This window comes from Cinclus cinclus, chromosome 3 (genome assembly GCF_963662255.1).
Source record: "Cinclus cinclus chromosome 3, bCinCin1.1, whole genome shotgun sequence".
NCBI classification, from domain to species: Eukaryota; Metazoa; Chordata; class Aves; order Passeriformes; family Cinclidae; genus Cinclus; species Cinclus cinclus.
In genome coordinates, this window is record NC_085048.1 from 59,881,098 (window position 1) to 59,903,602 (window position 22,505).

At 36.2% G+C, this 22,505-nt stretch overlaps 1 protein-coding gene across 3 annotated transcripts in view; it reads left to right on the plus strand.

Moving 5' to 3' along the window:
- The window catches only part of ZDHHC14 (zinc finger DHHC-type palmitoyltransferase 14), a 91,952-nt gene that overhangs the window by 42,600 nt on the left and 26,847 nt on the right, over positions 1–22,505 (plus strand). For 2 of the 3 annotated variants that reach the window (XM_062488874.1, XM_062488876.1), the window contains exons 2-3: positions 8,302–8,462; positions 17,360–17,518. In XM_062488874.1, the coding sequence (XP_062344858.1) occupies positions 8,302–8,462; positions 17,360–17,518 (320 nt within the window). Of the gene's footprint in view, positions 1–8,301; positions 8,475–17,359; positions 17,519–22,505 lie in introns of all 3 variants that reach the window. The other variant, XM_062488875.1, reaches the window with a different exon arrangement.

Consider the following 22,505-nt stretch of genomic DNA (forward strand, 5'->3'; position numbering starts at 1 on the left):
TTAGTGTGGGGTAAGAGAATTCACATGAGACTGTGAGGAGGCAGCAGGAGAAAGCAGAGGATGCCATTTCAGGTAAAACTCCAGCACTTGTGGAGACCCGTGGCTGTGAAATTACTACAAACAAGCCTCTTGAGTCTTTTTATGATCAAGTTGCTGAATTGCTCAGCTCTGCTTCTTTTGGGGAAGAGGAGGTTGAGCTCTCTTGGTTTTATTCTCCTCCTTGCTTTATGTTTCCAGTTGCTTTATTTATAACAATGTGATGTATACTTTTGATATGTAGAGTGAGTAGGATTATCCATTTTTATAAGTGTAGGAGCCCTAGGAAGCGCTGTATCTGCTTTTCAATGAATATTCAAAGGCTTTTATTATAGTGGCTTTCACTGAGAAGTTAAGATGTAAATATTTTTTCTGTATTTTAGATGAAAGCTAATTTCTGTGTTCTGTACAAAAGATTTGTGATATGGAGAACTGCAGAGGAAAGGAGAGTAAAAATAATAATAATCCAGGGTAAATGAACACCTGTGTGGTTAGATATCTGCCAGGTTATCTAAACCAGGTTAGATACCTTGCCAGGTAAAATCATTGACAGTAAGGCACTGGATCTACTATTGCTATGATCATGAGTATGGGTGGGATTTCCACATAGCAGCTGAGTGGATCTAGAAATCACAGTTGAACTTCATCCTGCCTTCTGTGTGTTCCTGTCTGTTCTCTGGCACTCATTAATTGCACAGCGAATTAAATTGTTTAGGAATTGATCAAACAGAAAATGAATATTTTTGGGAACTTTTTGAGTTTGGTGGTTTTGCAGGGGTCTTTTTTGTTTGGTTGGTTTTGTTTTTGAAAAGGGAACATATAAAGAACAGTTTTTCTGTTTTAACTCAGTGTTAGCTAGCTCATTTGTGCTATACAGGGTAAGTGGCAGTGGAGTGTAGGGATTGCATTGACATGCCTTTGCGCTCTAGCAAGAGCTAGGCTTTACATGTAAGCTTTAGATCTTACAGACTGGGGAGGGTGAAAACAAACTATGGCTCAGAGTCCAATAACTGGCAGCAGCTTACTTGTGTGTGCTTCAGTTTCCAGAGGATCCCATGAAAAATCACCTTGGAGCTCACACTTCTTTAGGGACTTAGTTGTGGCGTAAGGCATTTCCGCTTGTTTTGTCCCAGTTTTCATTTCAGTTCATTAGTACTTGGGATTAACCTGATGGTTTAGTTATAAAATCACATAACAGGAAATAATAAGAAATCATAAGGAAGCAATATGAAGCACAACAGGAAAGAAAGTTTTCTATATGGGCTGTTTAAAAGAAATTACAAGTTTATGTATTTAATGGGATTGATTGGTAGTTTTATGCTATGAAAACCGAACATTGCACTGTATGCAAAACTAGTAAATTTAAGTACAAATATATTTTTAGTTTTTCAAGTAAGTAATTAGTCAGGGAAAGGAAATAACAATAAAGCAAGGCTTCAATTTGCTGCATGTTTGGAAGCTATGCCTTCTCTAAGTTTGTCTTTTGAGGATATGTTTTACTTGCACAGACCTTTCATAAGAGTCAGGTACTCGATGTGTCTACCAAATTGGTAGATATTCCCCGTTTTCTCACTACCTTGCTTGCAAATTTCTGGCCAACAGTTAATGGAATCAAAGTTTTTTAAATAGTGTTTTGCAAAACAAAGATGTTCCTTATCTTTGTAAAACAAAGATGTTCTTTACAGTAAAATATAATTGCCCTGGCAGGAACTTCAGTAACCACATCTGTTTCACAGGCAGGTTCATTTTGCATTATGCATTTTATTTATTCCAGCTTTGATGTTTGACAGTGCATCATTAGAGTTAATTCATGTAGCAATAAAAATTGGGAGGTCATGCAAGGCTGTTACTTTGATTGTTGTATATCTGCTGCATTAAACCCTTAAGATCATTAGTTGTAGGAGAGAGTTTGTGGTTATCTTCTACATCATAATCAGCAATGCTTCATCTAAATTCCTACATCCAAATAGTGTAAATTTTATTTCAATGGTAATGCATTACAATTTAATGGAGTCAGTGCTGTGAGGCATTCCATTGGATGCTTGCAGGTTTTGAGCCAGAGGAGAGAGGTCCCTGCAGTCTCTCATTCTTAGTAATTGCTTATGGGTTTGAACAGCTTTAAAGACCAAACTGCATCTAGTTGCTACATGAAACTTTGAAGACCAGCTGAGTTTTTGCTGTTCAGGGTCATGTTAAGCTAATTTTATTTTGTAATAGGTTGGAGAGAACCTATAAAGCATTTACCTTATTAGGTTTAAGATCATGCTAGTTCAGTAATCTGTGTGATTTCATCATCCTAATCTTCTTTGTTTTAAGTAATCATTTCTACATTCTGGTAGAGGCTAGGATACTTAGCTACACACTAGAATAATTATTAGTTTATATGTGTTTCCACTTAAAAATTATTTTCAAATAGAATTCATTTTAAATGGAGTTAGCCCCAGAAAATATAGCAAAAATAGAAAATATAGAAAAAATAAGATGTATCTAATACTGTAAAACAGAGAATAAACTGGCGAAGTGTTTAAGCAAGGTAAAATGGTATATTTAGATGCCTCTCATCTGAATCCATTCAATAAATGTCTTTCTAATTAAAGCATAATATTTTAGATAATTAAGATGATGAAGAGGTAGTATTCTGGCTTCTGTTCCTGTTGTCATTCTGCCTTTTGTTTGACCACTGTTCTGTTTTCAATAGTCTTCACATGCTTGCAGCATTCCAGGTTTCCTGAATTTGAAATGAAACAATTTATCAGAAGATTGATTGTTGTCTTGTATTTTATCAAGCTTTTGAAACTGCTTTAGCATTGTAAAATGAGGGAGTGTATGATTTAGAAAGAATGTTCAAATAAAAAATTATAACAGTTAATTTTTAAAAAGTAAATTTCAAATCCTATTGAAATTAGTCTCTGTATTCCTTAGTATCCCTTAAAACAATTCAATAGGGATTTTAAAAGCTGTGCAAAAGAATGAGGCAGATGTAGGAAACTAATCCAAAACTTCCTTAACTAATCTTGTTAGGAATTTCATGTAACATTACTTGGACTAATCCATACTCAAATTATACCACATTTTTTGTGTGCCAGCAGCATGCTTTCTGAAAAAAAAACAAGTAAAAAGAAGGAACCCTCCAAACCCCACAACAGTGAAATTATTTCACTCTGATCATTTTATTCGTCCTGTTTATCTTTATAAATTCTTTATCAGGCAGCAGCCTCCAAGGTTTTTGCTGTGCCTTCATGTTTTGTCCATCTTTACATCTTCTGTGCCTGTGCTGCTCTTCATGCATGTCCTCGTCTGCTTTCTTTGCACTGGCAACTTATTAGAGAAATAAGTTATAAGCTATTTTTGTTCTTCTAGGCCAGAGTCTTTCTTTGCCTTTAATCTGTCTATATATGGGTATTCTGTTGCCATCTCTAAATTGGAAGAGGTCACGGTTAGAACAGGGTTTCACAAGAGGCTGTGGTCTGAATGAAAACCTTACTGACAGCTGCTGAAACGGAGGTCTCCTCCCACGGTACAAATTTCCGTCTCCCTGCAGTTTCATGTGTGCTTCTTTCTCCCTTGCTTTGTGCCAATGTCCTTCTCAAGTGCGTGTTTGGTTTGTTAGAGAGACAGAAAGAGAAGTTAACAAAATGGTGTCATTTTCATTCATTTTAGTAAACTAACTTCACTGACAAAAGAACCTGACTAAGATTTGTGTTGGCATAAGGGCAGAAGTTCGGGACAGTGGCTTGGAGCAATGATGCAGTGGAGTTGAAAGGAAGGGTGAGCTGAGAGGAGCCATAGATGAGAGTGGAAGGAGAAACAGCAAACCCCTTGGGCTAGTTTAAAGAATGCAGCCCAGTCAGGCTGCACAGTGCTCAGCCTTCTCTCTTGTGTTGGATGTCACCTGCATGCCAATAGCCACTGGTATATTAAACAGGCAGTACGTGCAGAAACAGAAATGAAGCTTATGATGTAGGAAAAGAAACAATAATTTTATTTCCATATGTTACTTCACTCAACTATATTTATATTTTTCCTGGAGTACATAGATTTTTATATCTGCTGCAGAGAGTTTGATATTGATGAACAGCTTGACAGAGTATCCTCTTAATAGTCTTCCAAGCCAAGCTTGTAGGGTTGTGATTTTTCAATTAGTGTAATTAAATGTGATGGCTAGTTAATATTTGCGTTAAATTTGTACTTTTATTGTTTTCTGCCTGCCAACTGAGCAAATATAAATTTAAATCTTCAATGTATAAAATCCTTTTTTTTTTTTAAATATAGGCACAGCCTCTCTCCAGATTTGTCATTTACTGAGTCTCCCCATCAGTGAATAACTGTCAGTAAACCTTTCAGGAAAGCCTTTATCTTTCCAGGAAAGGCCTTCAGGAGACTTGTTTTCTTTTCTCCCCTTTTCTAATCACAGTGCTTGAAAGTTGTAACACATTGTTCACAGTTTCTGTGTGTGTTTTTCAGCTGATCTGGGTAGCCACAGGGAGCATGGTTACACAGTTAGAGGGCTGCTGGGTGGTAAGACTTGCTTTTGTACTTCTGCTGCATCCTTTGTTCACAGGGGTGATGCTTGGTAATTATCTCTTCTGTGCCAGGGTGTTCTTATTTTTACCGAGCTGTGACAGACTAGTCTTCCACCAGATTTTATTTCCCTCCTACACTCATGCAAACTTTCACATGATGCTTCAAAAAAGCAGCTGAGAAGCCAAGCAAAACACAGGCCTAAAATTATGAAAGTTGTCAATTGATTCAAAACTTAGTTATGTTACAATTTGCGTACGGGAATCCAAACCTTTTTGTGTGAAAAAGCTATTTTCACAGTAACAGTTTCTAATGGGGTCTGAAGTCTAGTAATATTTTCTAAAAATGTGTTTTCTGGGATAGATCTTGTCAGTATTTGCTGTCCTTACAAATGCTGATTAAAACCAACTGTTTTACCCTAAGATGTAAACTGAGGATGTCAGTTCACATCTAATGGTTACCAAGTGCCAATTGGAAAAGGTTTTTCAATGCTTGCCATGCAGTAGGACAGAGATTGGTCCTGGAGCTGTTTATCAAAGTGTTACTGGCAGTGGGCAGGTTGCTGCACAGGGAGTCCCTCCACAATGAAAATTCTGACATTTGCTGTCTGGAAATACCCACTAATGTTTGCTTTAAAAACTCTCTGAAATACCCTCAAAAAAAACCAAAAAAACTTCTTGTAATATTTGAGGAAAGCCGTTCCCTGAAGCGATACATCCTCAATTAAATTAATTAAGGAGTCTGAGCAAACATGAGGGATAATCTTTTTCTGTGTTCAGTATTTGACAATTCTAAAAGTAGTGACACTAGAAGTGTTTAAAATAATATTGACTTAATGTAGCAGTACAAATACATTTGTTATGTAAGCATGCAAATATAAAATACATAAATATGCCAGTATTTCTGTAGATTTATTCACAATTTTGAGCTAAGATCCATGTTTCTAATTCAAAGTCACGTTTAATAGTTTTTTTTAATACCTCAGGAGAAGTAAGATTTTTCCCTTTTTTTGAACAAATGAGAAGAAAAAGAGGCCTAATGGTATTTGCTGGGTTTTGTTTGGTTTGTGTTTTTTTAAATTTAGCTCACAAGTACTTCAAAAATTAATTGGTGTTTTTAAAGGAGAGTTTGATTAAACTCTCTGCAAGCCCATGTAATACTATGTGGTCTGTACATAAATTAGATTGTATTAAATGATCCTGCCCAGACTTATTGTCTCAATCTCTGTAAGGAGCTGCAGTGACTGGTTTCTCAGCTTGAAATAATTTTTTAATTGGTGGAATATTGCTTGGTTATTATTCCCAAAGATGCCATCTTCTGTCTTTTCTGCAGTATTGCTGAATTCCAAGTCAAAGTTGGTAAAATACATGTTGTTAAACCTTGAAAACAACTTTAGGCAAAGCAGATTACCTCAGACTTGCTTGTTGTGAAGATTGTACAGGGCTTTGAGAGTGTGGATTTTTTTTTTTTATTGCAGGGGGACTTGGTTCAGCAAGGCAGAGGCAGATTTTTTCATGCTTTTTTACTATACTGAAAACATCACTTCTCACCAATGTTGGCATTTCTTTCTTACTTCTGCTGTATTTCAGCACATCAGTTTGTTCTTTCTACCAATTTCATATTAAATTACTGTTAAAAGAAAACATGTTAGAGTCATGATGGCCCGTAGTTTTCATCCTGTGAGTATCAGTGAGAATTTGTGTATGTAATGCCATTGCTGGTTTTGTGTTGGCAAGTGTCAAAATTGTACTGTGCCTAATGTGCTACCCTGAGATTATCTCATGTTACCTTTTGCACACATACGGCTCTTGTTTGGTCAACAGACTTCAGCACAGTTGCAATTTCTTGGGTTTGTGTAATGAATAATGCAATAGAAGAGTGAGAGAACTGTGCTATATTTAGTGTTCATTAATGTACAAGCTCCCTCTAATCTTCTCAAAAATACATTCTCGCAGCCTATTTGTACTCTTCTCAGAGCATATTGCAGCAGTTTTGATTTCAGTAATCCTTTGTGGCAAGAAATAAATTGAGCAGTAGGACATTCATGCAGTATGAAAGCTTTTCTTTGGCTCTTCATTCTGACTGGCTTCTCCTGACATGAGGCAAGCAAGGCTTACAGCTACCAAGGCTTACATCTTGCTGCTGCTTCCTTTAGCTAGCAATGATTTCATAAATCTGGGTCTTTGAAGATGTTCCTAAAAGCATACATTTGAAGGATGTTTCCTAGTATTTCAACAGTCTGTTTGTTATGTGAAACCACGGTATCTCTTGGTCTTTGTATTTTTTTTAATACCCAGTTGTCTTTTTAATCTTATCTAACTTGTTGCACCTGTAGTATTTCATTCATGTAGGGAGAGATGATTTCCACTTGTTATGCTATGCACCGTGTAATGCGTGTGGTCTCACTGCATCCATGGAACCCTCTAAGTCTGGTGAAACAGCCAAGTATTTTTAACAGGATTATGCAGGGAGATAAATCCTTTGTACATGGCAGCTGGTATGAAGTGTTTCCGTTCTCTCGCCATGCTGTCAGCAGAAGTGATGGACAGTGGAGCTGACATTGTCATTGCTTGCTCAGAGTTAACATTCTGCTCAAGTTAACTGAATTGCAGTGCAAAAACTCACATGTCTGAATCATCATTTAAGGCAATTGGCAGAAATAGGGAAGACAATGTTAATTAAACTTAATTGATACCTAGAAACTTTGTATGAAGCCCTAAGGCCTAGAACTTGTCTTCTGTTTTAAGGCTTATTTTATGACTTCTTATGCAGACAGCAGAAGTACGTGAAGCCATCTTGGTTTTCCACCCATACCTATTTAGGAGTTATGAAGAGTCTTCAGCCTGTGTATTTTCTAAGATGGTGCTGCAGTGCTTCTGTAATGTCTAAGTGTTCATATCCCTTCTTTTTGTAGAGCTGTAAATAGATACTTGTATTTGTGTATTGGTTGGATTCCAGTGTTTCTGTCCATTTTGATTTAATCATATGTGAAGTACAGAGGAAAATTCGCTAAAACTGTAATCCAGTCTTAAACCCTGCATGTATACTGGAAATCTGGTAAACATAGAGCCATTTTTGCCCTGGTCAAGGGCTGTTGATGTTGCCATAGACATGCCCCTAGACTGTTTGCTCCCAGGTGTGTTGAACTGTCATTTACATTCTTCTTACCTTGTAAATGAGTAAACAAGTTTACTAAGTTACGAGAAATGGGTTAAGAAAGAAAATCAGTAGAGGTGTTATAGTATTGATATACGCCAAGACTGTTAAAGGAATGCGTGACGTGTTCTTGAGCACCATCTTTCTGGTGGATGATAAATCTGTTTTATAGACTTAATTATGTATTTCAGTGTGGCTTATTTCTTCATGTTATGGGCTTCTTTAGGTTATTTCCCCTTTTCTCTCTCTGCTCAATTTACTTTTACATAATTGGGCAGCAGGTGAAGAAATACATAAGCTTATTATCCTGTGATAAAAATATTTTATCTTCTTATGTAAATGAGTATTGCATATTAGTGAGGTCATTATTATGCTACTTGTGCCTTTATTATATTGAACATATTATGAAAAATTCCAGAAGTGTCATGAACACATAAACAGAAATTTCAGCTTCAATAAACGTTCCAAGGCAAGTAACATGTCTGGAGAAGAAAGTGGGTTCTTCATACCACATTTATAGAGGTAAACAGTTTTTGAGAGCAAGTTGCCTTATGTGTTGTTGATTGTTGAATCTTTTTCTTTTTCCAGTTGCCCATATTTGTCAGAGAAGATTACGCCTGCTATACCTGCAATTGGTGGGATTCTTTTCTTTTTCGTGATGGGGACCCTGCTGCGTACTAGTTTCAGTGATCCTGGTGTCCTCCCCCGCGCAACACCAGATGAGGCAGCAGATCTAGAGAGACAAATAGGTAACACTGAAGGTCTGTTGTCTCTTCACTTTCCTCCCGAGGGTGCATGTGCTGTGTGAAGGCAGTGTGCTGCTCTGCTCTTGGGAGGAGTTACTCCTACCTTGCCACATTGATTGTTCTGGAGCTGCAATGTCTGATGATGTTGCAGTGATTCCTGTGGAAAGATGATTGATCAGTTCTTCACCAAGAAAGTAAACAAAATCCTGGCCTTTTAGAGTGATAGTTATTACTGCAAATACTTCTCCACAAGTCTGGTAGAAGTCTCTCTGTGGTACATAAGAGAATATTTTTTGAAGTATTTTTTACAAGAAGGCTGATATTGCAAAAGATATAATTGTGTGTTTTGAAAACAGTGTATCCTCAGAGTTTAACTGAATTTATGTTTATATTGCAAAAGAGTCAGATAAGTCTCTGTTAATATACAGTAAAAATGTTACTTTTTTCAGCAAAGCCAGCATTAATTAAGGTAGAGAGCTAGATTTTAACCATTCTCACTTACCAAGAGTACTGTTAACGAAATGCTGTAAATGTAATTCTAATTCTCCAGGTACAAATATGCTGAATAGATAAAATGTGCTACCTGGGTAAGAAAACACTGGTTGAGTTTGCAGAACTACCCCATAAATAGTGGGGTTGTCTGTTAGTATGCTGCTCCACCTTACTAAATGGTACTGTATCTGCTTTGATATGGTAGTCAGTGGAAATCTCATTTTTCTGAAGCAGTTGCAGAGAAATGCTTGCTCAAGTAATTGTAAAGACAAGTAACAGATCTGTGCAAGTTCAAGAGAAATACTTGCAGCATCCTCAGTGTTTAATACTATAGTGCAGTCTTAGACTTTTTATGATAGAAGTATTAAATTGTCTGCTATTCATCTGAATTTCAGAAGTGCATAAAAATATGGAAAAATATAATGAAGCATTCATTTAACCCCTTTTCCTAACCAGTGATATGGTTTACTTTTATTGATCCCCTTGAAGGAATTCTTTACTTAGAATAAGGTACCACCTTTAGTCCAAAACACAGGCACAGTTTCCTGTTCAAGGAATTGCTTATTTACCCTGTGTTCACAGAAATATTGATCTGTGTCAGGAAATAAGTTATTCAAAATAAGCAGCTCATGACAATAATTTTATGTTGTCATCTGCCAGAGTTTTAGCGAAGTACAAAACTAAAAATACAAATTGAATGCTAGAGAGGACACTCAAAATGTTGCAGTGTGCAACAATTTCAGAACTTGTGTTTACAAATTATAGTTCTTTTTAAATGGTGTTGCATACTTATTCACAGGTTGAGGCTGCTGAGCTGATCAAAGCCATTGTCTTTGCAGTAGCAAAGGCATTACTCTTCCAAGAAGGGCCAGTGGATTACTGAAGCGAGGAATTACAGTGCCTGCAAATATGGAGTTCCCAAGCATGAGGCCTTATGGCAAGTCTAACAGAGGAACAAGCTAGGTAGCTGTAAGAAATTATTCTGCCCTAGAACTGTGATTCTGGGTTCAATGAGGGAAACGGAAAGAAACATTTCTGTACTGTTACAACATATTTTTGTAATGTGCCCCTAAAAGGTGTGTCCCAGTGGAGTGGTATCTGCCGCAGGAAAAGCTGAATGGCTCCTGCAGCTGGAAGACTAGATTTTCCAAAACTATCATTCAGGCTGGATTGCCTTGTAACTTGCTGTGCCTTTCAACTTGAGGTGCCTTCTAAAGATGGGGTGCAAAGTTAACAGTAATTTATTTTAGACAAGGAATTTCTTCAGATAACTCACCTGAAAATGCCTTTACCAAACAGTTTCTTTTCTGAGATGTGCTTATATAACCTGTCCTATCTGTGGCTTGTACTTTATTCAAATCATTCTTAGATATTTGAGTCTTACACTGCTCTACTGGTCTCTTTGGGAAGCAGCCTACCAGGAATTTTTACAGATGCACTGAGAAACTGTGTTTCAGGGCTTGTGATTTAAGAATGCTATTTTGAAGTTCTCTTGAAACATATGAAACTTATTTTTTTTTTACATTAGAAAGCATATAATAGGATGAGCTGAATAGGAAGTACAGTTTTTAAAATCAGACCTTCTAAAGAAGCTGACAGTAGTTTGTCCTTTCAGGTGACTTTCTGGTTAACAGAGTGGTCATATTGAGAGCGAAAAATGTTTCCACCTAGGCTATCAGCCTTCTTCAGGTGAAGATGGGGAATTAACAGAGCTGTGATGCTGCTATTTTTACCCACTGTGTGCAGGAAAGGAAAGCAGTTATTTCTTGAGAATTTGCTATGTTCATAGAAAAACAAAAAGTCAAAAGAACTGAAAAAAAAGGAATTTGTCAAAAAAACAACATTAACTTCTGTTACTCAAAAATGTTATGTTTAATGCAGATCATCAAGCTATCCTCATACAGAGGAAGGTTGGGAGGTGTAATAGGAGGCCCTTCTGCCTGTATTTGTAGTCAAAATTATGCTAGTGTCAGAAGCAGAGATTGTTTCTAAATATCAGTATAAAAAGATGGCACATGCATATTGGGAAAGGCAAAAGGAGGATAAAGTCAGTTACAGTCAGCAAGGAAGACAGTAGAAGACAGCAGGACAGGTTCTGTTAGAGGTCAGAGGAAGACAGAAAAGCTGAAGGCGTGCTGTGTAATTGGGAAAGGATAAATACAGAGGACAATCTGAAGGATTCAACACTGCTTTGATCTCACAAGATAACTTGTATGCTTCTTGACAGCTGATAGAAAGAGCAAGTCAGAAGAAAGCAAGTAGTTATATTTTAAAAGTGTTAATCTACTATACTGTATCTTTATTGATTTATGTAGTGTTCTGCTTTAATAGAAATCTGTCAGTTCTGTAGTGCTGTTACTAGAAACTGTTCTCTGTCTGGAAAGACGTGGAGTACAATGCTACATGATCAAATTACAAGAATTGGGACTTGCAAAAGATTGGGGCTTGTGGCTATTTAAGTCTCAAAAACAAGCAATGAAGAATTTCAAGAGAAAATCAAGGGCAACCAATCTGATGTCCTTCATTGAAGGAGTAACTATCTTGGTGGGAAAGCAGATGATGTGCTTAATTTTTCACTCTAATTAAAATCTTAATGGTGTCCTGCATCGGATTCTTTCTATATAAGTTTTGGAAATAAGCTATAGATGAAATTGCCACAAAGTCAGTAAGTCAAAATATCTTTTCAAAAAGACACTCCAGTAGCAAATGCTAAGTGCTCAAATAGGACCTTTCAGAGACTGATTGTGGGCTCATGAAGAATATGCTTAGCCCTGAAGTTGGTGCTAAGATGGAGAAATTTGTAATCACTGGGTTCGATTTTTTTTAAATCTATTTTAAATAGCTTGAGCAAAGTTAGGGGAAAAAAAACCACAAAATGCATGAATACAAGTGGAAATCAAATACTAATGGAAAAGGGTCTAAGTGGTGAATAGTGCAGGAAGAGAAGACTTGAGTGTTACTTCCAGACAGATTGAGTTAGCACTCTGATATGACAAAAACAGGAAATCCTTTCTGGGCATGTTACAAGAGTGGTTACATGAACCAGAAATGACATTCTGGGATACCCAGTGGTGATGAGAACTCCGTTCGCTCTGTAGAAACTCAAGAGGAAGGCAGCCAAACGTACAAGTCTAGACAACAGGAACTGTAAGAATATTTAATACATACATGCATTTGGCCTAAGAGAGGAGAAGCAAAAGTCAAAATACTCTATCTAGTTTGCTGAAGTTTTCATATAACATAATAGAACAAAAGCAACTAGATGTATGAGGCTTATAAAATGTAAAATCACTGAGGGTAGCTCTCTTTGCTGTAAAAGTGTTATAATTTCACTGAAATGCAGGATTTTTTCTTTCTTTAAATGCAACATTTAACTTACTGATGTAATATTTTTACTTCAATTATAACTTATATTAAAATTGAGAAGTAATTATCTCCAGGGGTACCCTAGATGTAATTGCTTTAATGTCATCGTGCATATTAAACATTGCTTCTGCAACCACACAAAATATTGAGAGGAGCTTTTTTTCTTATGGTAACACAAATACTAAGAGCAGCTGTATTTTGTAGCCTCTTTGCAGTTACAATATGTGTCTCTTGTAGTTAGGTCCGTCTTAAGTCAATTGAAGTGAAAAGATTGTAAACTTCTGAATATGAAGGCTTAGAAGGATAACCTGATCCAGGAGAATGGGTTTTGTATGTAGGAAAGCATTTGTCCAGTCGATGTATACAAGTTTAGCAGTTATTCCACAATATTGATCTTGTTTGCATTGGATAGGTGATCCAGATAAATGAAAAGATGGTCATGGTAATTTATCCTTCCAGCCTTAAAATACTTCATATTTTTCTTCAGGCTGTCTTAAGTTATGTATATCTTCATTTAATCCATACAGCTAGCTCAGGCCAGTTCACAAGACAGCTTCTGCTTGCTTGTTTTTGTGTTTTCCAAGCCCTGACCTCAGTGTATGAGCAACACCAGCACACCATCTCTGCAAATTGTTTATGTCTTGGCTATCTAATTTACGCTGATGCTCACGACCACATTTGAGACTTCTTCAAAATTCCTTGCCTGTCTTTCATTTGCTTTGAAATGCACAGTTTGATTTTGTTTATAGCCTTATAAAATTAAATCTGTGCCATAGCACAGGCATTTAATAGAACTGGCAATGGCCTGAACAAGTACATACCATTTGTTTTCACGTTTTGCTTTCTTTACAAAGGTGGAACACCAGCTTCCTAGGTTTATAGATGTACATGATACTGCACTCTTTAAACAACATTCTTAAAATAAATACAGTGAAATTACTTTGTGTGTCAGAAAGAAGCTTAGAAAGCTTCTTTTCCTCAGCAAATCACTAAAGATTACATTTCTTTCTGGGAACAAACATACCTTTCACATTAAATTTTAAGCTTCAAGAAGATCATGCAACTCTACTTTTAAGAGAATAATACATTATTTCAGAAAAATCTAAGGCAGCAAGTCCCTAAAGTCGGGAGCAATATGTGGTTGATATCTCTTGATGGCTATCAGATGAAGAACTATGTGAGGAATGCAGTTAGCAGCTGCTGGTTTCAGTCTAAACCAGATTCCCAGTATTGCTTGTCCCTGAGATTACTGTCTGGAAACAAGAGCATTTTAATAAAGTTCTCTTCCCTCCAAGAAATAAATTACTCTTTTGTCTTGTAGCCCACTGTAGGTAGCTTGAATTTAAGTGGTTAAACACAGAGGAAGGCATTTCTTGGAGGTTTGCATTGTTGGCAGGCTTTGTTTTGGCTGGGATTTTTTTTTTCTATTGCTTTTCAGATGTTCCCAGTTACACATAAAGATTATTTTCATTACATTTTCATTTAGTCTTCAGGAAACATTAGAATTGTTTCAGTTTACTGGCTTCTCAAATAATGGTATTTGAAGATTACACTTGTGTTCTTTTAAAGTTGTCAACAAACGTTGCATGATATGGTTATGAAGCTTGTATAGAGACAATGTAGGGTTGCCTTCTAGAAGCTGTTTGTCATAGGTTTGTAGGAACATTGACCAAACAATCCAGTCTTGATTGAGCAGGGGAATCCTAGTGATATGTATGCAAACTTGCAGCTTCTGTCTTTTGTGAGCACTAGTTGTTTGTTTGTAGCATAATAAACTGAGAAATCTAAGTGGAGTTTGTCCCATTAGAAGGTTGTTAGACTGTGTTGTATCTCCATGAAATACTTGGAGTATCTTGGTCCTGCAAGGGCATGGATTGCACATATGAGGTTTTTGTAATTATGGTAATAAAAATGCTGGAGCCCCATCTAGTGCATGAACAGTTAACCCTGCTAGAGAAGTTAGAAAATGTGTCAGAATAGAGGGGATGGATGGCGATCCCATTAGTGGGTAAATTTTAGCCGGTTTGTGAAAGAGCTTGCGTTACCGCATCAGTAATAGGTTGGATGAGTAAAATGTAGTAGTGGTCAAACATAGTTTGACACAATTTGGGGAAGGGGATTCCGTAAAGGTTAATCTTTCTGTTCCTCACAGAAACCTCATACATTGAAGATTTAATTATTTTAGACCCCGATTATGAGCAGTTGAATTGAAGGCAAATTACAGTCTGAAAATTCACAGTGAAACCAGGACACGTTTAGCACATTTAGGTTAGATAAATCGTATTAAATCCAAACACATTTGACCTTGCTTTGCAGCCTGTTTCCAGGAAAAAGATGTTAGTAAACACAAAGACTGGAACATTCAGGTTTGATTATGCAATTTAGGATTTTGAGAAAAATTCTCAGTCCTTGGAAAGTCAGCAAGACTGTTTACATTGACTTCATTTGCGTCAGCTTTCACCCTTGGATTTCAGGATTAATTCGCCTCGGAGCATTAGGATTTGCTGTCTCTGTGAACTTCCCCGCAAATGTTTGGGAGGAAATCCTCTTAGAAGACCAGTGTTGTAAATAAAATGGGCTGGACAGTAGTCTCATTTCTCTACCAGGGAAGACAGAAGTTGCTTTTGGGATTCTGCCAGAGCCCATTTAAAACAATTGTGGTGCACTTTACGAACTTTTTGAAAGGGAGGGGAAGTACTGGGTTTAGTCAATGTGCCTTTTATAAAATAAATGGTTGTCTAGGAAAAAGAGCATTTTTCTTCTAAACGATTCCCCTTGACTGGTTTAAGTAATTTTCTTTCAATGATTATGTACCTATTCAGGAATAATAAGATTTTGTAAAAGAATAAAAATCTGAAATATTACTGTTATGTTAGGAAATTCAGTGCATCAGTATTTCTAGCATACAAAGCTACACCTAGGTGAAATTCAGGCTTTAGTAGTAGTTTTTATAATTATGCATCTAAATTTGAGTATCAAATGAAAATCTTTGGTTTCTTAATAAATATGCCATGCCAGCATATGTTAAATGGTTTATTTGATAATAAAATTAAATAGGGCTAATGACCTATATTTATGTTCACAGTTTAAGTCTTATCTTGACTAAAATATTGTCAGAAATGGGTGTAACATTGTGTTTTGTAATGCCCAAAGATTTCTAGAAGGACTATGACTATTACAAGCCAATTGGTTATAATGTCATGGGAAGCTTTTTTAATGTAATGTGAATTATAAGAAATTCTTCCCTGTCTTCTGGGTTTAGGTAGCATCCATGTCTCTCTAAAGCTTTAAATAGGATAAGCACAGTTGTGCTGTGCTTTCCAAAGAGCATCTTTTCAGCTTATATGCTAAAATATACTGGTAGCATTACTTAATCAAAAATATTTGTCAAGTATATTTGCCTTGAGGTCAAAATCAGTATAAGTGCTAGTTATGGGAACCACATAATAATGCATGCTTCCATGTGCAGATTATAGGACCTGGCCAAGCATCACAAGCACATTGCAGGAGTTGGTTTAGATCCAGCACAAGTGAATGTCTATTCCTCATCAGGCTGTAGGAGGCTGCTTCTGTGCTGCTCTCTCTTCAGTATTTACCATTTCATTCTCATAATGGATGTTTAGGAGCTTTATGCCCAGATTCCATCCATCTCAGCTATTGCTCCCTTCATTTCATCCTCCTCTCCATGAGAGTTTTCCAAAGTTTGATTGTTTCAGTGGTCAAGTTTACAGTGGTGTCCCACAAAGACTTTGATTGAAACCTATTTGTGGATCATATTTATGGGTGAGCATGTTGCAGATAAGAACTCCTTAACATGGATTTGCTGCGAAACCAACATGTATTATTGCAGCTTTGCTAGCACAGCTGTGCTGTTGCCAGTTGGAATACCTTGTTCAGTGGGAGACTTTCTTGTTACCCTTTTGGAAAATACATCATTTATAGGCTGTATAGTTGGCAGAAATCTAAATAGTGGGTGATATTCCTAACAATTTGAGCTCAAATACAAGTCATAAACAAGCCCCACATGAAAATGGGGACAGCTTAAGACACCGTTTTTCAGGAGACTTGATTGTAACTTTAAAATGTGTTTTCATTCATATATTGGAAAATATTTTATTTTACTTCCTTATTGTCTTAGCTGTTCTGTTACCCAAGTGTAATAAATTTAGGGTGGTTTTTTTTCACTTCTGTTGTTTGATTGTGATTACACAAGAACAGATAAACCTAGAAAAAGGCACCACTTTTACATGTTGAACTTTCAGAGTAAAGCTCAGCTTGGGCAAAAATTGAGCTTTAGTGATTTAGCCTAATCAGTCCTTTAGATGCTGGAAAAATTATTGGTGATATCCTAAAATAAAATGAAGGAAGCTTAGAAACAAAACCCAAAACTCTATCGCTTGTATCAAAGGAGGTAGTTGGAAACGGGTGTTGTGCAACAAACAAACGTCAGGGTGTGTGGAAGTAACACTGGTAGTTGGTTGTTCAAACTTCTAAACAGCAAAAGCTGTAAAATACTTGTAAATATGCTCTGTTGGATCACAGCATGCAAGAGATCTCAACATTCACCAGGCTCAGATGACAGAGCTGCTATTGCTTAAGTAAATGTGCAGCTTCTCTATTAGGTTGTAGAATTTCTGCAGCACTTCTAGGGAGATCTTTTGTTATTATAGGGATTCTGAAAAAATTCAGACTATTCTAAAGGTAACTTCTAGGTTTTGCTGTCCTACACCAGTAGTTAGAGTTGTCTTTAATATGTTATCCAAGACTGGAGGATATGAAACTGTAAGAATTTTGGGATCAAGGTCATTGTCAGCATTTGAGAAGTGTGTTTGGGTAGTTTCTTTGATTCAGATTGATTGACTTTGGATGCTACTTGCAATGAAATATCTGTTTACTACTTATTACTTGGGAATTAGAAGGGGGAAATTATTTAAATGTGTAAATAAGAATATGAAATTTGCTGTAGATGGCCATCAAGGACAGTTTTTTACATATATCATAGCTTATGTGCAACATTTCATGTTTTTTATTTTCATGTTTAGATATAGCAAATGGCTCCAGTTCAGGAGGATATCGCCCCCCTCCCAGAACAAAAGAAGTGATCATCAATGGACAGACTGTGAAACTAAAATATTGTTTTACTTGCAAGATTTTCCGCCCACCTCGTGCCTCACATTGCAGCCTTTGTGATAACTGCGTAGGTGAGTAAAAAAAAAAAGATATGGCATACGTTCAGTTTAGTAGCTTATCTATTGTTATGAATACTTTTCACAGGAGACAGGAAAAAAAAACTAGTGACAAGATTAGTCATGAGGTGACTTGCTCTGTTCATCTTCCTTTCCTACAAGATCTGTTAAATGTTAAGAATTTTAGAGGAGGCAGGAAAGGAGACTTTGCCTAGCAGATGTTTCTAGTCCAAGAACGGAAATTATTTTCTGATGCATACATCTTTCCTAACCTGCCCTAATGGCAAGGAACACACTCAACTCGCATAAGGCCACACATATAATGTGCAATGACTTTTCCAAGCTTTTTGTGAGTCTCAGAATTGTTTTCTTCACCAAACAAAATTGAGGGCAAGGAGCTGCTTCTCCAGTTCATTAGTAACTAACTGTGAGGCACGATTCAAATGGTTAGGGCTGTGTGACCAAAATACACACTGTAGGTGATTCTTACCTTTGAGCAGTTTTATGACTAGAAGTACTTATGTCAGAATCCATAAGAAATTACTGGGCAAATGTGCTATTTTCAGAGAAAGTACATGTTGTCAGGACCTAAGCATATTTTATTATTATAGGGTTGGTTTCTTCCTCTCTGAATATCTTGTCCTTTTTAATTACTAGTTTCTATGGAGGTCAGACAAGGTGACTAAGATACGCTTGGATTTAAAAGCAAACCAGAAAACCACTACCAATCAAATCTGAGTGGTTTCCAGTTAATTAGATAACATTTGTAGTTTAGTGCAGTTGATTAGCACACTGTTGAGCCTGGATCTTATGCATTCAAGAAAGTAATGTAGGAAGATGTCTCCAGCTGAGAAATGTAATTGCAGCATTCAGCAGTGATATTTTTAGATATAAAGCAGTCATTGGAAGAATTGGAGTTTCATGTTTAGATGATACCCATTTAGGGAATACACTTACATCAGACTGAAAAGTTCATTAGCTTTTTGGCCCTATAGAATTGATTGGTATCTGTAGATGGCTCCTTCAGTAAATAAATTTTTCTGATGTGTTAGAATTTTGTGTCACAAAAGCTATCGAGCTTGCTTTTACTGAGCAAGTAGGGATGTTTCTGAATTGCAGTTGGCACATTTTTTAGAAAAATATTTTAGTAAATGCCTAACCTAAACATTACAGTGTTGTGATATTGCTAAACTAGCTGGATAATAAGTACAGTTGTTGACTGTGCAATATGCAAAAGTTGAAAAGCTGTTGTCTTTACCAAGAGAGCAAAAATAATAGCAACTTCCCCTGTACAACATGAAGCTTATTTAAAAATAATGTTTTGGTTCTTTAGTACACTAGTATAAAGGATTTTCTGATAGGTTATTCTGTCATCTGTGTCCTTTTGATACCACATCTGGAAAACCTATTCTGTAAGACATAAAATTAGTGATGGCAGGGAAACAACTTATAAAGTCTTCTGATCATGTCTGGGATGAAAAAACAGATATGAATTATTATGAATATTTATCAGAAAAGAGTGAGAAATGACTTATACAAGTGAGATGTCTTTTCTGCTTGTAAGACAGGTATGATCACTGTAATTCCCTCTTGCACATTTTCTAAGTTGGAGTTACTTGCTTTAAAGTAATTGAATGAATTTGCTGTGTTTTTTCTCCTCAGTGTTTATAATGGGAATTACAATAAATTGACTTTTTCAGGGTACACCTTATAGTAGCCTTGTTTCCCGATTAGATACAGGTGTTTGTCATATAAGTATTCAGGTGTACTGAATGCAAAAAGTGAAATCTGCAAGTACCTGCAACTAATTTTCTATTAAAAATAAGTGTCAAGAAAATTGGATGGCTCATGTAGCTGTGGAAATCTAACAGTCTGAGAGTATACACTTAATCAGAGTGTGTTATGCAGTTTCCCACCACTCTTAAGTTGCTATTGTCTGTATGATGATGCTTTTATTTAGTTCCTGAATACATCTTTTAATAGCTATGAGTTCTTGTGTCCTTATTTGTTAGTTCCTTACTGATTTAACTAAACCTATGCGCATGTAGTCCTACTTCACATGCATTTGGATATTGAAGTAACTTACACTCTTTAAATATAACATCATATTTAAGCAGCTCACTACCAGTATGGCCATGCATTCCTTTTTACCACATAGTTTCCAAAGATTTTGCTGCAGTTACAAATTAGCTACAGAGACTCTGTGGTGTAGGACTAGAGTCTGTCCTCAAACCAGCAGTCACTGCTCAGAAAAAAACAGTATTCTACTTTTACCTAAAGGTGTCTTATGATACTTGGCAAATGAATGCAGTGTGAAAGAGAGGTTCTTTCATTCTGAGTTTTTTGTTAATGTTTTTTATTCTGTAAGGAGTCTATTGCAGCATTTAAAATACGTAAGTACATGTAAAAACTTAATCTTTTTTTCTAATTGTTTAGTAAACGTATCTGTTACTTGACATTGTTTCATTTTTGTTTCATCATTATTTTTATAAATGTCTATGTGGTATTTGTAGATAAAAATAACAACAAATAGCTTAAAAAAAGAAAAAATAAGAAAAGAGCTAATATGAGTTCTAGCTATGGTAATACTTCAGCCTCCTTTAGCTCTACAGTATTTTCCTAGTAGTGTCCAGAAAAATCTCTATATTCATACAAATGCGGTTTGTTCCATTTATGTAATACCTTGAAGAATTTGATTGAATAAGTGTTCCCTGAAGCAAATACCTTGGGTGTATTCCTGATTTGCTTTCTTTACAGCCTCTATGAATGTCAGTTGAAAGTTAGCCCCTCAAGCGTTTTGTGTACCATTATGCTGCTTAAGAATTGCAAATGAGTTAAACATAACATGCATCTAAAAACAAGAGATAAAAACTTCTGAATAAAAGTGACCAGACATAAATTCTGAGCTCAAGCTAGTTATTGCTGTGTTTTGACAAGAGGTTTTGATGGCACTGTGTAATAATAGAAAGAAGGCAGTGGTTGGACTTGCTTCTGAAATAACCTAATGGCAGCTTTTTAATTGATTTTTGATCATTGCAGCATTGACTGCTGTGTTCCTAGACAACTGTGTAGTATCCCTTTCTTTTGTTTGGTTTTAATAAATAATTTTTATTTTGTTTAATTTGATTTCTGTAATGAAAACTGAACAAGAAGCAGGTGGCTATATCTGAACAATATGGGGAATTAATTTCCAAAGCACACACAACACAATGTAAGACAGAGTGAGAATTACCAGTTTGTTCTGGGGACAAGCTTTTCCCTGTAGTTATTCCATATACCACCATCTTCTAGCCTGAAGAGCACCAATTACTTCAAAAGCAGGCTGAGAGATGGCATTTTAGCAGTTTGACTTTTCTAACACAGACAGTGTTTCTGGGAATAATTTTCTAAAGGACATTACAGTCCTTTATAATCAATATGTATGTCAGGACATTGGTTTGCTTGATTTTAATTCTATTCTGTAGCATTCTTTCTTAATTACCTTATTATTTCCTTTCTTGCCTTTACTTCCTTTTCTTGGCCTTTACTTATTTCTTTCCTTACGTTTCCTGCAGTGAATAGAGTACAATTTTCACTTCATTTTGAACCTGTTAAACCTTAGCTCCGGTTGTCTTGAAATGACTCTTTTGCTGAACAGTTAAAAGCAGAAATTTGGCTGCTATGACCATTCTTTTCTTCTTTCTTTCTTTTGTTATGTATTTTTCCCCAGAGTGAGAAATGGCTTGGACTCTTTTTGTTTGAGTGCCCTAAAAAAGGTAGAAAAAGAAGCTGCCAAATGCAGTACACACCAGCACTCACAGAAGTGATATATTATTTATGATTGTGCCATTTGTATAATTAGATGTACTTTGGAAATTCAGGGAGCATGGCATGCATGTCAGGGTTTCTAAATCCTAAGACAGTGGACTGTGAAATATGTCAGTCTCTTTAAAAAAGAAAATTGTATTATAGGTTACTTAAGAGATGTTGTGGCTTATGCGTTGGTCTGTGAAAAAAATGCAGAGATGATCAGAACATTTGGCTATGTAAATGATGTTGTAAACCTCAAGGTGTCAGAGTAAAAATTAAAGAGAGAAATTACCAGTTAAAAAAATTTGGAACCTGAGAAAATAAACACATATTACATTCAGTGCAGTAACAACTTGCAGAATGGTTAAAAAACTCAAATTCTGGCAAAAGACAGCAATGGAAGTGAGTAAAAATACGTGCTTTCCTATAGAAAAGAGAGAAATTAATCCATAATTTACTTTGTGGAAGATGTTACTTGGTAAGGATACTATGCATCCTCTTGGGGCAAATCTGGGGTTTTAAAATCTCTTGCTGCACAGCTGGGTGTGTGTCAGGCACTCATCTGGGGATGCGAGGGTTTATGTACTTGAATGGGTATGTAAAGAGAGATTGCTAAGCAGTGAGGTCCTTCACTGTGCACTCTTTGTACCTCTCAGAGAGCAGCCATTCTAAACTGCTGCTGCTGCCGCCTTTGAAAATGTCACCATTAATGTGCATGCAGTCAAAGGAGCTTGTTAATTAATCAACATTTATTATTGGAGGGTGCTGTGAAGTGGTCTGTGTGGCAATACAGTTTAATTACTGTGAGCTATCCTAGGGCAATGGCTGGATGTTTTCCTAATAAATCAATTGCTATTTTTATTTTGAAAATCAAGCATGTTTATTTTCTTTTTGTGAATAGCAGTAGTCTGCAAGTACTGAAGTTGATTAGTATGCAAAAAGTTGTCATTGCAACTTACTTTCTTAAAACCCCACCCACATAGCTTAGCTGTCTGGAACAGTTTAAACAGTCATGAAAGTGAAATACATGTTAAGTAGGCCTTGTGTTTGTTTTTTTGATTGACTTTTTGGTGGAGATACTCATGCACATTATTAACTTAATTCATTAACAGAGGCCCATCCTTCCTGGTGTTACATTACTGTTTCAGTTTGCATCATCTTGTAGAGATTAATGTCCAGAATGTAATTTGTAGTAAACTTTTGGTGAGTATTT